The sequence below is a fragment of the Pyrgilauda ruficollis genome, unplaced genomic scaffold (genome assembly GCF_017590135.1).
Source record: "Pyrgilauda ruficollis isolate IOZ18807 unplaced genomic scaffold, ASM1759013v1 scaffold77, whole genome shotgun sequence".
NCBI lineage: Eukaryota > Metazoa > Chordata > Aves > Passeriformes > Passeridae > Pyrgilauda > Pyrgilauda ruficollis.
Genome location: NW_024529599.1, coordinates 2,032,794 through 2,048,377, shown reverse-complemented (window position 1 = coordinate 2,048,377; position 15,584 = coordinate 2,032,794). Strand labels below are relative to the sequence as shown.

Below are 15,584 nucleotides of genomic sequence, written 5' to 3'. Positions count from 1 at the left end.
AATTGCTTAAACTGTAGCATTGTTGTGTTCTAGGTTACTTCAGCTTGCAGTAAGGATGCAGCAGGACTGGGGCACTATTAGCTTGTCACCCTGCATATCCTATAAGAAGTTTCTCATGGTAAGACCTTCTTGCCAAAAATATTGCATTATATTCCTTACCACAAATGCTTTGATGTGGTTTACTGTGATACTGATATAGAAATGTACAAAAAAGGCAGCTGCTACTTCTGTGCATTAAGGCAGTTCTGAAAGCCTTCAAAATAAGAAAAAAGCTTTTCAAGAGTCCAGAATGTTGTGCCATTTCTGTGTGTATAGGCCATCTGAGTTCTGAAACATTGCTGTGACACAAGAGGAATTAGTACTGCATTAAGTATCAATATCAGTAGGCCAAATTGTTATAGGTGCCCCTGAAATACAGCTTTGCTTGGCTAAAAGTCCTGTCTCAGAGGCTGACTGGAGTCTTCTCATGCCTCTCATCTACTAAGCCTCCAAAAAGTAAGGTCAGTTAAGTTGTTGCTTTGGTCTGAAGTGGTTGAAGAGGGATAGGAGCCAAGTTCTGCTAAAATAAATGGTGTCTGGATGTGGGATGTGAAGGCAAGTCTCCACTCTTTTTATTGTGCAACTAATAGGTTGAAATTGGCACACAGCCATGTTAATATGGCATAAATCCTGCTTCCTTCATCCTGCTCCGTTCTTCTGTGGGCTCATCAATAAATCCTTTCAATTGCTTACTCATCATATGCCTGTGATAGCTAAACTGGCTCTACTGGCTGTTGCCACACTCCTTGTGTTTCCTAATGCAAAGGGATCTTCAGATAATAACTGGCCTTGTGAAAAAGATGTTCCTCCTGAGCCATCAGGAGGAGAGGCAGATGAGTGTGGTGTTGTGGAAGTGAAATATAAACTTGTTGTGCCTGTGACCTAAGAGCTGGAGTTCAGCTCCTGATGGGTGATTTTTCTTGCTTCCTTGTAACTGATGGCATTTTGAATAAAAGAAATACCAGCCAGAAGGCAAACACTGGGTGAGAGAATCAGCCTTTGGGACCAGACTGAAGCAACTGCAAGACCACACTTTGAAACAACTAACATTAATGGATTAGCTTGTCTCTTTTCACTGGAAAATCAATAGTGCAGGGGACTGGAATGTGTTTTCAGTACAGAGCTGTCTGTTCACTTCACAATGAGAAGTGTGTTTTTCCTAAGTGGAGCTTGGGTTGTGCTTGTCACTTGGATGCTGAACTTTTCCAAAGGACCAACTGTGTCCCTCTGGTACCTCCAGCAGGCTGACAAGGGCTGTCTGGAAGAGAAGGGTGCTGTGGTGCTGCTTGAATGCATGGCCAGGTGTGCTGCAGGTGCTACCAGCCCTTCAGAGAAGCAAGGTGCAAGAGATTCAGAGATACAATGGGCAGAGGCCATCAGTGAGCTCAGACACTCTTGACTTCCCCAAGGAAGAATGTCCTGTACACTTTAGTGCTTGGCTTGACTTAGGTGGTGTTGGTTGGTGATCATGAACCTTGGAAACAAACCAACTAAAAAAACTTGGTGAAGCAGTGGCTTTGCACAGATCTCTGTGTATATATTGTCTCATGGATCTCTGTGTATATATTGTCATAGATCTCTGAAATGTGCTTTTCTGCACATTCTGCAGTTGGGAGCTGACCAGAGGTGATGCTGGGCTCAAACCACAGCCCTGCTGTGCAGCACAGCCACCTTGCCAAGGCTGAGAGGCCATGCTGCTGCTTTCCCTGAATAAAGCTGTCCTTTGGAGTCAGCTCACTTGGGCAGCAAGGCACCAAAGCTGACACTGTTCTCTCCTGATACTGGAGACCAATCTCTCCTGAATAGGGCAGGTGTCAGAACTAATATATGTGATCACCCACTCCCTACACCGAGTGGTAAAGGTTTTAAAAGGGCCTTTTAAATTCCTTTATTGGACTAGGCTGTTCCAGCAGAGCCACAAATCTTAGGTTTTCAGAACATTGGTAGAAAATAAGTAATGAATAGATTTCCCCTGTGTGGTTTTACTTTCTGCAGTGATTGTGACAGCATCCTAGGAGCCAGAGTTGGAGAAGATCTGTTAAGTCAGCTAAACAATCCCCTGGGAAATGCAATATAAGCCTTTTTCTTAACAGCATATTTTCCAGTATTCTGTTTGGTGCTTTAGTACCAGCTTTGTTTTTAAACAGAGGTCTGACCTTGCTGCCTGCCTGATTCACATCATTGTCTTCATCTAGTAAGACAGCAGTCTTGATCTCTCATCCCCTGAAATTACCATTAATTCTTTAATATACAGGTAGAAAGTATCAGGACTGCAGAACTGTGCAGTTCTGCTGCTATGAACATTATCAGAAGCTGTGGAGGAAAGCTCTGGACAGATCCATATATCTTTTTACTCCTAAATAAGTCTGCAACTTAACGCCATCCTAAATTGCACTGTATGTCTGAGTGAGATCACTGACGCTCTTGTCCAAAAATGTGGATTTTTGGACTACATCAGCAAATCCCACACGTAGCTCATGCTTCTGTAAGCAGGACTATAAATACAAATAATGCAGCTGGGATTTATCTTGTAAGTTGAAGTCGGTATAATGCTCTGGGGCAGAGCTGGTCTCTCAAGCCTGTTGCACCTGTTTGGTGTGCACTGTGCAGGGAAGAAGCTGCAAGTGAGCAGACACCCCGCTGGCCCTGGGCAACAAGGCTTTATCTCTTCCTTTGTGCTAAGCAGTTTTAAAGTGGGAGACTTTCCTTCCCTTCAGGCAACTCCTGCATGAAGCAGTGGGCAGGATAATGCTGCTCCTGAAGCTACACCCTCCAGGCAGCTGGAGAATCCTGAGAAACTCAACTGAGAAGTTTGTAGGGGGGAAAAGAGGAAAAAAATGGCTTAGTGGTGAAAGCACTGTTGGTGTTGTGGCAGACAAGGGCTTAGTGGCCGTCAGGAACATTCATCCTTGCTGAACCCAAGTACCTCCTAACCCTGGCAGCTTGTAGCTTGACATGTTTGCAGGGCCCTCTGTGCATCCGTGTCATGCTGGTCCACATCTCCCTTGCTTTGTGCTGTCTAACCCAGGGGCTTTTGTAGTCAATATAAATATTGTTGTAGTTGTCAATGCCCTGCCGGGAGAGGCTACAAATATGCAGGAATTTGGGGCTGTGTTTGTGTATAAAGATGATGCCCTCACACTTTCTTGGAGGAAACTCATTAATCTCTCATACCATGCTAATGAACTGGGGAGGCAGAGAACAACTCCTCAAGGTCACCCAGTGTCAGGAAGGAGGAAAGCTCCACTTTCATATGCTGTGAGAGATCAGAGCAAGCTGGTGGTGGGGGGTACAGCCAAATTTGGCTCTGCACCTCCTCTGCTGTCCTTCCAAGTATCACAACCCAAGCATTCAGCTCTCCTGCATCTATCCACTTTGCTGCTTGCCTCCTGCTTGTTCAGATGCAATTAGGAGATGCAGAATAAGGGGGAGCCAGGGGTCAAGGAGGCGGTAAAGTGATTACAAGATGCTGCAAACGGCTGTGCCATAAATACTCCAATGATGAAAAATTAGATGCCAGTCACCTCGGGGTTATTGCTGGCCTCTATCTCTCTCTTGTTGTGAAAAATGATAATGGAAGTGTATTTACCCCAGAGAGTGTAAGCTTGCCGCTGGCTGTGATCCTGCACACCCCAGGTAGGCCAGGAACAGAATCCTTGCACCTAATGACTTTCTGAGAACACTTTGTGCCTGAATTCCTTCAAATTAAGTGGAGAAAGAACTGGTATTTTAGGGTATTCTTTCCAAAGTGGAAAGTTCCTGGTGCTCAGAGATTGACCAGCTTCAGAAACAGGCTGTGGCCCTGAGTAAGGATAGGGAAAGGAAAGGAGAGCAGCACCTGCAAGTGCTGCCTTCAGTCCATGTGCTGCTTCTGCCTTGGCCTCCCTGAGCTGCATGTGGAGGCTGCCCAGTTCACAACTGGTTTTTGGTGTGTTGGATCACCCCCAAGATCAGAGTTTAATAAGCTGGGACGACTACACCTTTTTGCTGGGTGGGCAGTTAGAATCAAATGCTGGTCCTGGGCTAGAGCCTTTGAAAACCTCTAGATAGTATTCAGATCCAGTGGAGGTGGTATCTTTGGGGATACAAGCACTTTTTTTCATCCCTTGCAGAAGGTCTTCCACTTTGGAAGAGGCATTAGGATCACTGTGGCACAGAAACTGTGGAAGGCATCATCCAGCTTAAAGGGTACTGTGGGTGAAAGGCCTCTTTGCTTCACTGGGAAAAACCAGCCTGGCAGCAGCGAGGTCTTAATTCCTGGAGGATGCCTCCTCTCTGCCTGAAGGAACTGGGAGAGAAGGTGGGTGAGGGCTCCTCAGAGCCAGGAATATGCCTGATGTGAGTTATGATAATAGAGCTCTGCCAGGTGTCCCGAGAGCAGCACGTTAATTACCGGAGCTGCTGTGGCAGCTGCCTGCTGTACCCAAAGCATAACTGCCCTTGTTTCTTCAGCTATAAATATTCCTTGTGGATTGTCTGGTGGCTGTGGCCTCCCTCCATTGTGACTTCCTGACTCTGCAGGGGATGTGGAGGTTAAAATCCCTCTTGCCTCTCAACTTCTTTTTGCAGTCCTTGTTCTGTGGCTGGTTTATCTCTTTTCAGCCAACTTCGAGCTTCATAACAGCTTGTCTGCTGATAACTTACTGCCTATCAGCACGGCCCCTGCTGCAGCCCTGCCTCCAGCCTTGAGAAGCTGTGGATTTTAAGCTTTTTTTTTTTCTTAGCTCTCTAAAAAGCTCCTTCCTGAACAATCAGACTCTTTCCATGTATTTATATTTGTACTGTCCGCTGCAAGGGGTAAAGCTTTACCAGGGAAAGCTTGGATCGCCGCCCTTGCTGATGGGCCATCTGGCTCTGTAGCTTGAGATATGAGCTCATGTAGGACAGAAACATGGCCTTGTCACCCTAGTGAAGGGGACAAGAGATGGTAGAGGGGACACCACACTCAAGATCCTTTTCTCTTAAAATGTTTTAGCTGAAAAGCCCTGGCAGGAGTAACTGGAGCCCACCTTGGGGTAGCACTGCAGTAGCCACAGCTTGAAGTGGGTACAGAAGAGCTTGCAGAGATTGCAGGTGTGTGCTTGGGGGAGCTGCAGATAGGTCTGAAATGCCATGAAGGTGTTTTCTTCATCTAGGAGTTCCAAACAAGAGTGGGCAAAGCACCATGCATTTAACATTTCTCTCCAAAGTCAGCCCTAAAAATTCCCTGAGGATGTGCACAGAACAGCAGTTCCTAAGGAATTACTAAAGGTGATAGGTCTGGTTCAGCCTTCCAGCCAGGAATAAAACCTCTGACCTGTGCCCATGCCAATGAATCCAGTTTTGCTTTTTGGACTTCTTTTTCCCTGCATGTGACACACTCTAGTGAAAAGCACCTGAGGTGGGAGCAGAGTATCCCAGTTCCCTGACATCTTGTTTGCTCTCTGTACTTGCGCAGTCTGGTTTTGTTGGATTGTTTCATCTGTCCTTTCTAGTGCTCATCTGAGTTGTGAAATAGCTCTGAGCTCGGGGATGTCTTGCAGAAGCAGAGCAAGTGTCAGAGTTGCCACTTCTGACAGCATGTAAGAAATGTCTGCTTTTTCCTGCCATGCTCAAGGAGACTTTCCTTAATTCTGAGCACTGAATCAAGCAAAGCTTCCTTTGGGAAGTGCTCGCCCAGTCAAGCCTGTGTCTCACTGGTGTCAGGCTTTGCTGTGGGAATGTTGTGTACCCACAGTCCAGTATCAATCACTCAACCCTTGGCTTCCCTGCAAAAGTGTTGAAGTCTACCAAGGAGAGTGATCCATTTTATTAAACTAGTGACTTTTAAATGAGATCTTATCTTACCCCTCTTTAGAGTAGGGTTATTTGCTGTGCTGTCTTGTGGGGCAGCAGTACCATTGCTCAACAGCTGTGAAGTCTAAACATCAGTATCTGCAGAGATGGAGCTTGATACCATCCTAAAGTGAAGTTTGTCTGAGATGTTGTCACTTCTGTCAAAGGGAAGCAAGAACTCCAAGGAATTCTATGGCTTGGGGTGGGTTGTGGGTTTGAATGAGGGTGTAAAAAGCAGGGAGGAGGAAAGGAAAAGGCAGGGTGGCTGGGGGCCCAGAAGGAGATGGGAGTGCTAAGGAGTGAGCACTACAACACCTCTTCTCCATCTTCACATTAAAACTGAGGGATCATTGCTCTGATATTTGAAACTTAGTAACTTCTCATTGGTATGATAGCTGCACAAATGATTTTTTTTTTTTTATTCTTGCACTTTTTGAGCTGCTTCTGGCACATTTGTTGCACTTAACAGTCATGGTCTCACTTTGCTCAGGTACATACCCTGCTTCCACACAATCTTTCTGAAAGTTCCAAGGCTCTGAATCAATAAGAAGCAATAGCTACTGTTTTTAATTCACTACTTGGCAAGCACCGAAACCAGATGCAATTCTTACAGATGAGTTTGTGTAGCATGAAAACAAGCAAGTTCTGATGACAGTTATGAATGAGGCTGGTTTTTCAGATGGTCCTCTTGCAAATGTATGCAGGCAGTGGCTATAATGCTGTAACCACTGTATCTAATACATGAATCAGCCACGTTTTGGATGCTAATTGTGCTTCCTGAGCTATTATTGGCTGCTGCTGTAAAAGCCACTTGCTGAGCAGCAGATGAAAGCTATTGAACTGTACTGGTTCAGAGTGATAGATGGACCCTTCAGGTCAATAAAGAACCCGTTTGGTCAGACAGCCCTCTGACTGGCTTAAAGCATGTTTGTATGGTCTGAAAGGCTGCTGGCTTTAGCTGGCCATCACTTAGTGGTTGAGAGCTGTCTTGGTGGTCCTCTTGGCTGCAACTAAGCTGATAAAAACCAACCAGATGTCCTATTAACGCTTGATCTTACTCTTGCTTTTAGAAGATAATCCAATAAACAAGGTTATGTAACCAAGTTTTAACATAAGAGCTTTAATAAAATATACTTTTAGAAATATATAAATATATATAAAAATATATTCCAGGCAACGGTAAGCCCTAGTTAGTTCCCCCGTGGCAAGAAGACTCGAGTTGACCAGCCTGCTTTTTCATTTTGAAATACCAAGAGCTGACAGGTGCAGAGGCTGGGAAAGTGGTATCAGCTGAGTTGCCAGCTCAGGGAAGATCCCAAACCTTGGTGCCTGTGTTGCCGTGGCTTGGCTTGGTGGGAGGAATGGATTTGAAGACCCTCCCAGGGGTTGAGCAAGCTGGTGTGCTGCTTGTGGCTCCTACTAGCCTGCAGGGAAGACTAATTCAGGGTGACAAGCTGCTGTTCTTTCTTCTACCCTCACTGGTTTCTCATTTTTTTGACTGGAAATGTCAGTAAAAGCAACAAAAACACAGTCTTTTTTAGTCCTTAGTGTGCTGGATGTTCATGCTGTTTTTTTAGCATGAGAAAGGAAGGAAAAATAAAGAATTTTGCATTTACTTGCTGTGTGTGGATTCCACATACCCTCCACGATGAGTCTGGTGATTTACTTGGCCTTTCCCTTTTAATGGAGGAGCTTGGAGGAAAATGAGGGAATCATTCTTAATAGCCAGCCGTGTGCCAAAGCACTGTAATGGTTTCTCTCTGCCATCCTGTGAATTTAAACAGCATTTAATAGATTCAGTTCTCCTCCTTAGCTGAAGGAAGCATTCCTTTAGCTTGTTTCAGTTTAGTCATGAATCAGCCCCCTATGCCTGCTTGTTTCTAATAAACCACTTCACTAGCAGAAAAATCTTAATCAAAGTAGACTATGCCCATTCTGCCTTGGGTGGGTTTATTTGCTGAATCTTAGGGAGAGAATGATAAACTCCTAGAAAATACCTCAGCTGACTCAAGAGGTAAACTGGAAAATTTGGGAGGGTTTTTTTCATGTGCCAGGGCTCTGCATATTTGACTTCTGACAGGGCTGACCGGTACAGTTTTCTATGTAGGTTTTAGATTGTTTGAATTACATGTGTAATGAAGTACTTTGTGAATTATTTCCCTCTGGGAGAGGCTGGAGCTTGGACAACATTGGATAGAAAGTTTGGGTATATGTCTAAGGTGCTTATTTGGGCTTACTTGTTCGTTAGGGGGGAGTTATGAAACTAATTAACTTAATGGGTTGGAAGAGGATTGAGGTGTCTGGCACAGTGAGGTAGAGAAAGTAGACACCCTCCTGTGGTCTCTTCTCATCCTTTTGGGGAAGTGTTTTTAAATAGAGTTCCTGGCCTTGGGACTCTTGATGGCTGATGGTGAGATTAGCTCTGATCCAGGGACTGAGTGCTTGTCCTCATGTCCTGGCTGCTGGTGAGAAACTGGCCCCTTTTTCCTGCCCTGTGCTCAATCCTGTTGAGCTGCACGCAGTTTCAGTTCAAAATGATGTTGATCTGAATGTTTAATGTCCAGTTCTGCTCAAGCTTTCTTCTTCCAAGCAGTCCAGTGTGTTCTGTAGCTTCCCTTCCTTTACAGTGGTTGGCACAAATTCCTGCAAAGCAAGGCAACCTCATCTCATTGCAGGCCTTAGCATTGTTTGTATTGATCCATGGGTATTCATCTTGGATCACTAATGGGTGTCAAGTGGAGAAGGTAATAAATTCCTATTGCACTAGAATTAATCTCTTGCTTGCCTCTTTTGGACCAGGATCTTGTTAAGAACAGAAGACACTGATCATCCTAAAGGATGGGGGGACATTCAACCATTCAAGCACAACTTGTATGTCTTCCCCATGAGTTAAGCAGTAATGAACAGAGAGGAAGAGAGTTTAAAACCTTGCTGAATAGATTTGGTTGTTTAAGGTGCTCTGCAAAAAGTGAAGAACACCCAGCTTCTTCCAGTACCTCAGGTTGCTTTTCAGCAGCTGAGCCCTAAATCCACCTTGACATGTCTCCTTTCCTCAGTGGTTGAGGCAAGTCTGGATTTCAGACCCAGCTGCTTTGGTGCTTGGTGATTTTGTGTCAATCCTTGCTATGGTTTGAGGGGCTGTTTTGCCAATTGGTTCTGGAGCATCCTCATTTGCAGCAGACACCTGTTCCTTAACTACCACATCCTCAGTCCGTCTCTCTGTGTTCACCGTTTTCTGATGCAGGAACTATAAACTGATTTGAGGGGAGGCTGTGTGGAGCAGTGTTGGGAGAGAAGGTTGAAGGAGATTAGTCACAAACTCAAGAATACTTGTCAGTAAGACAGTTGGTATCAACTTTTGTTTGCTTTGGGGGCTTGCCTTTCATCACATTTTAGACAAAGGTTTCTTTAGTCTGTTGGGGTTTGTGCATTGCTCTAGGATAGAGTAGCAGTCCATAGTGGGCAGGTATCATGGATTAACATAGCTTGGTTTTTTATTTAAAGAGAAAAGAGTGGAGTTAAGATCCCAATTAGAATAAAGGAACAAGAGGGAGAAGAGTAAAAAAAAGGTTTGTAACTGACTGGTTTGCTTCTATGTTAAAACCTCAGGTCCCATAACTGTTAAACCTGATTTGGCTCTTAGTCTTGCCAGTTATGCCTGTGGCATTGTGTTCTGTGTGATTTCAGTGTTTCATCCAACAACCATCAATTGCTTCACAAATCTGAATTCTGTGCATGCTTCCTGTCCGTTTTTTTTTTTTTTTTTTTAACTGAGCAGTAAAAGCAAGACTTGGTGTAAGCAATGGTCTCAGATCAGAATATATCCCCACCAAGCAACATGTCAAACGGAGGGTTCTCTCCTCTGCTCCCCTTCTGGGTTTACTTTCATCACCTGAGAATACTTGTGATGTGAAACATTTCCAATTTGCCTTGCAGATATTCTGAAACTGTCTCAAAAAAGGTTTCTTGGGGTTGTGCTAGTCTTAAAATAGCTTGGATTCTGTTCTGTCCTGACTCTGTTGGGGTTGACAGAGACCTTGAGGCTTGGCAGACCTGCCCCTCTGAGTCCCAGTTCTTCGCTTCTGGTGACACCTTTTCTTGAACTGCTTCAAGAAGTCATGGAAAAGAGCAATGTGTAAATATTAATGTTGAATATTTGTCTCTTAAAAATCTCTTTGGGATGCTCTACAAACCTATGCTGTGTGTGCTGTGGCTTTCTAAGCACTGCCTGCTTACAGCATTTGGACCTGTTAGAGTATTGCTAGCTGGTACTATCCCATAGAGGACAGGCAGGGCTCTCTTCTCTTAACACCCATTTTGTCTCCCTCTTACAAGTAGTTTCTCTCAATCTCAGTGTTCAGACTGCAGCCAGGGTCTATTTCTTCTTGCAGTGAAGCCTTTGCTCTTCTCTCTGGTGTAGGTAAGGCTTGAGTGCTGCTTTGAGCAGAGGTGACAGTGCTGCACAGGACATGTCACCTCAGGGCGTGGGCTGATAGCATGGTTGCCTTGTGTGCTCTAGGAGGTGCTAGAAGAAACTCTCATGGGAAGCTGTATAGCCCAGATTCCTAGGATGGATCTTTGTTGGATATATTTTGCAGCCCAGCTGGAAGAGATGCAACAGACTGGTGCTGCAGTGTACCCCAATTTAATTGTCCCCATCCCTGGAAGTCTTCAAGGCCAGGTGGGACAGGGCTTTGAACAGCCTGGTCTAGAGGAAGGTCTCTCCCCATGGCAGGGGGGTGGAACAAGATTGTCTTCAAGGTCCCTTCCAACACAAACCATTCTGACTCTGTGAAACACTGGTCTCTTAATAGGCATCCAAGAGGGCAGTGAGGAAGTTCTTCATTGAAGAACCTTTACTTTGCCACACTGAATTAAGTTCTATGAGTATCTCTTTGATGACTTTTCCCTTATTTTGCACAGGTTTTTAGCTTCCAAGAGCTGAACTGTTACACTGTAGCTTCCCACTATCTGTTTTTATGGTTATAAAAAACCCTGTATGTTTTACACAGGTGACTCAAAACATGGGGGGGAAAAAGCTCCAGGCAGGCTTGGCTCCATTGCTGCTGAGCCTGGGATACCCCGAAGCCACCCCATCAATGTTAATGGAAGTGGACTGGTGAGGGCTATTGCTATTCATACCTAAACTGAGCATGTACTTGGGCAAAGAGGCCACAGTTTAATATTTAATGTTCTGTAAGGCTGTACTGAGAGCTTTTACTGAAATGTGTCAGTAAAGGAGTGCTGTAGCAGTGATAGCAAAGGGCTGAGAGCCAAGAGGATCCTGAGCTCTACTTCTGCCCAAGGCATGTTCTCTGATACCCAACAGCTTACTTGACCCCCTGTGTCTCAGCCAACTTAGCTGTAAAATTAAGCAACAAAGAAAGCTTCATGACAAATGGACATGTCTGGAGGTGAACTTTCAATGCAAGCTTTGCTCTTCTGATAAATTCATCTTGCTGGCATAATTTCTGTTTTTTTAATCTTATGTGTGATTTTGTTGTCCTTCCAGGCAGCGTTCACGCTCCTCCTGGGTCCTTTCACCTTCTTCAATGTGCAGAAGACCAAGTATCTTCAAATCATGACATCCCTCATGAGATGGATAGGTGAGTCTTGGCAGAGGCTTGGCCACCTCTTTACCATTGATGGAACCTGAGTCACGCCACTGACGCTTCTCTTTGGCAAGACTCTTGTTTGGAAGCAAGTGCTTGTCAAAACAACCTCTTTGAGGACAATTGTGCAGGCCTAATAAATCTTTGAGGAGAAAGGTTTTAGTCTAGGATGAAATTTCTGATTAAAACAAAACAAATTGTTCTCCATCAGACATGGCTGGTAAATGAGATTTTAGTCTGGTTTGTGTGAGGAGCAGAAGAGGTTTGGCAAAGTCTCCTGTCTGGGTGCTGGCTGTGATACCCAGCAGTTGGAAGTTTCTTATTCTCACACATATGCACAACAGACTTTGGACAATCTTTGTTTTGATCTGAGAAAAAAAGGCATTTCTTTCAGACTTTCCACCCTTAGTTTTATCATCTGCTTGCATTTATTTTCCTTGGTCATCCTTTATGGTAAGATGTGCTGCATTGGAAACCCCCAAACCAATGTGTGCTGTCCTTGGGAAGTCCTGCTCCCATGAGTTCTTTCTAAAATATTGCCAAGAACTTCTGGGAAGACAGATCATTCCCTTAAGGGAAGTAAGACATCACTCCTGCTTTGTTTTTTTTTTTTTTTTCTCAAGGCCTTTGTTATTCAGGAAGACAGATCATTCCCTTAAGGGAAGTAAGACATCACTCCTGCTTTGTTTTTTTTTTTTCCCAAGGCCTTTGTTATTCAAAGATGCAGCTGCCTCGTGTCTGGCTTGTGTGTGTACATGCTGTTAAAGGCTGAGAGGTGTGTGTGGGTTGTGGAGGTTTATGTTCAGGTTTGTCTATTTTTGTGTCACCTAGACAGAGTGATTGATACTCAGGGCTAATAAAGAGCATTTCTGCAGGTTAATGATCAGCATTTCTGCAGGTTAACAGTCTCCTGGTGTGTAAATCCAGACCATTCAGACACAGAATTAGCTCTGTTCATACCTGTCACTGGAATAAGAAGAAAAGCTGCTTCTCTAACTATTTCCCATTACACACATACTCTTGGCCAGACTGCAGTTGGGTATTGTCCCTTCTCTGTGAATTCATCCTGTTTGGAGGTGGCTGGCAATCACTGCAGAGGAATAGGGATCCTCTGTTCTAGAGAATTCCTGAGATGGGGTTAAGCAGTTGACACCCAGGAAAATTAAGTTGGATTTTAAGCTCTCAAGTCTAAGATGTTGAACAGTTTGAGTTAATGACTCCTGACTTTGGATGGTGTGAAAATCCTGAATGCCTGTTTTTCTCCTTTGTTGTCTGAGCACATGAAAGGTTTGAAAGCCCCCTCCATTCTTCAGAGAAAGAGGTTATCTCATTAAGGGGTACTAAAGGAAATGAGGAAGTTTTGCATGGGGATTTTTTATTGGCTTTTTTTTTCTCTATAAGAGTGATCTCTGCTCAGCTGACTGGCCTGGTTCCAATCACCCTGCCTTCTTTTTCCTGGTAAAGACATCAGTCAGACCTCATCCTGTCTCTGTGACAGTCTGATCCCTGCCTCATCTGCCACTGGTTTCCCTTTAGCCAGCTCCTTCCAGTACAAGGATTGCTAAACCTTGGTGTGATGGCAGAACTGTTCCTCTCTTTCATGGCTTGATGGAGAGGGATAAAGGCAGTGTTTGGAGAAGTGTAGGGGAAATTCATGCTTTAGCCTGATTGATTCCTGCGTCAGCACGCTGGGGAACAGCTGCCCCAGATAATGATAGTTAATGACCCTGACAGCACCTCAGTGGCTACTTAGGAGAACAGATTCCGTATGTGTACGATGAGGGATAGATTTATAGGGAAAGACAATTTGTCAAAAAGCCATGTGATGCAGGGAGCAGAGAAAAAGCTCCTGCTGCAGATCTCGGGGTAAGGATCAATCCCATACTGGTGAGATTTGTCTAACTGGCTTCTCCCATGTCCTCACATCACTGCTGTCCCCTCCTCCAAAAGCAGGGCTGTGAGTTAAACACAGGTTGGTGTGTTTAAAGAATGTCTAAAGAATGGTCTTGGGTAGTGTTTTGTGGTCTTCTGGACTTTATTCCTACCTGCATGCTGATGGCCAGATGTGAACTCTTTGTCCTGGTATAAAATGTGCCTTTCCTTCACCTTCCTTGGGTTGGTTTTAGCCATTTTGTGCTGAGGGTGGTTCTGCAAAGCAGTCTGAGCAGCAGAGCAACACTGCAGCTTCCCACCTACCTGTTTATTGTGTGGGGGAAAGAAAACCTTCCCCTGTGGACGGTGGCTTATTCAGCTTACCTGTGCTCATTGGCTTGGTGTGGATGGGAATCTGTCCCATGCTTTGCATCATGATTTGATAAAAATCAAGCCTCCCTAAGCTGGGAGAACAGTCCAGACTTTGCAATGTGCCTCCCACAGGACCCACTACACACCCTTCTCCCCAGCCTGGTGAAAAGTCCCTGGATTTCTGAGCAGCAGAGGCTGATGTAAAGCAGCACTGCCCCAGGTGTACTGGTGATTCAAATGATAGCAGCTGAGAGGATGGTTCTTGGCAGCAGAGAGAGCTAGCTGTGTGTGAAGGTCATTTTTGCTGGTGTTTGTAACAGTGTCAGCCTTGCCTTTGAAAGTTGCTTCCACTCTTTCTCCTGATCTAAGTGATAATCAAATGTCACCAGCCTCTTCCAGAGCCTTGTGCTCATCACAAGCAGCACATCAGCTATCAAACCCTACAGCAGTCTCATTGCACACCTCACAGATAAAAAAAAAAAAATCATTCTGTCTCTGAAAAACAGGCTTAAAAACTGGGATCTGAGCTGGAAATTAAAAATGGACCAGTTCAAAGAATGTGGAGATGTTCCAGGGATCAGCCCTTTATCTGGCATCCTCCCAGGATAAGGGACTAAGCCAGGACAGGCACCTCTGAAGGGTCTAAAAGGAGAAAGTTGAAGGAGGATCTTGCAAGCCCAAGTGTTGTGCTGCTAGAGAGCCCAGACAGATGGGCTCTCCCTGTCTGGGCCTGTTGATCATGGACAGCTCATCTGGAAGGAAGGCTGGCATGGCAAGGCACTTCCCTGCCAGGACTGGTAGGAGCACAGAGGGTGGATTTGTGTCTCCAGGTGGAGTGAGGCTGGTGGCAGAGAGGGCTTCCAGAGGAATGGAGCTGTTGCCAGTCTTCTGAAGAATAGCAGCTTACACACTTGGCTGCAGAACTGATTGTCACTTGGCATTGGCGAGTGCCAATGGTTAAATTCAGTGCAGCAGTTGGTGCTTGAACTGCTGGCCTTAGCCTTGCTTAGAGATCTCTGTTCTCCAGGAGCTGGCAGATGAGTAAGGCTTTGCCTACCCAAGTTCTCATCCCTTTCCCAATGCAGAAGCTCCTCAGACTGCTTTGTCAGCCTTTTGCAGGTACCTAAGCTGCCTTGGGAGATGGAGCAGAGGCACCCCAAGGGGTGCAACAGGGAGCCTGCCTGCTGTGCTTCCCTGGAGAAAGGGCCAGTCATGAAACATCACTTGTTTTAAATCCTGACAGTGGTGCCTACAGTGAAGCCTTGTTTTGATTTGTGGTTAGAACCTTATTGGCTCACCCAGCTCTGGGGCCATGTGAGTACAAATTGTTCCTGTGGAGTGAAGAGAGTCCTTCCCCAAAGTATAATTCCTGCCTTTCCTTCAGTTTTCTTCCACCTCAGCCTTGGGAAAGTGTAGAGTTGTTATTAGGTCAATTCCTTTACTAGTTTTGGAGCCTGTTTCCAGGTTTCTTACAAAGTTATTGGAGCAGGGCTTCCTGCAGAAGGCTAAACTAACTGAGCCATCAATAAATTCAGAGCTGTTGGTATTTCCAATTCTGCTGTTTGGATTTCAGACACTTTTTTTTTCCTGGAAGGTTTAAATCTATGGTGGCAATGGATTGTTCTATAAAGAGACTTGCTTATCTAGCTGTTTTTTTTCCCTCTTATTTCTTCAATCCTTATCAAGTGGATACTGTTAGGGGTGAGCTGCTGAAGGGCACAGCCCAACAAAGAGAGACTGAACCGGGCAAGTCCCATACACCTCTCACAGCAGAGGGGATGCAGCTCACTGGGGCACAGCCCTACCTCTTTATTATTGGATAATATTGGATAATAACTGTCTAGCAGCATCATGGGATAGGGTATGGATTAGGAA

General features: G+C 45.0%; 1 protein-coding gene across 5 annotated transcripts in view; it reads left to right on the top strand.

Annotated features, from left to right (window-relative positions):
• TMEM104 (transmembrane protein 104) overlaps window positions 1–15,584 on the top strand; it is a 44,121-nt gene that overhangs the window by 17,259 nt on the left and 11,278 nt on the right. For all 5 annotated transcript variants that reach the window (XM_041486611.1, XM_041486610.1, XM_041486608.1 and 2 more), the window contains exon 9: window positions 11,366–11,459. In XM_041486611.1, the coding sequence (XP_041342545.1) occupies window positions 11,366–11,459 (94 nt within the window). The remainder of the gene's footprint in view (window positions 1–11,365; window positions 11,460–15,584) is intronic.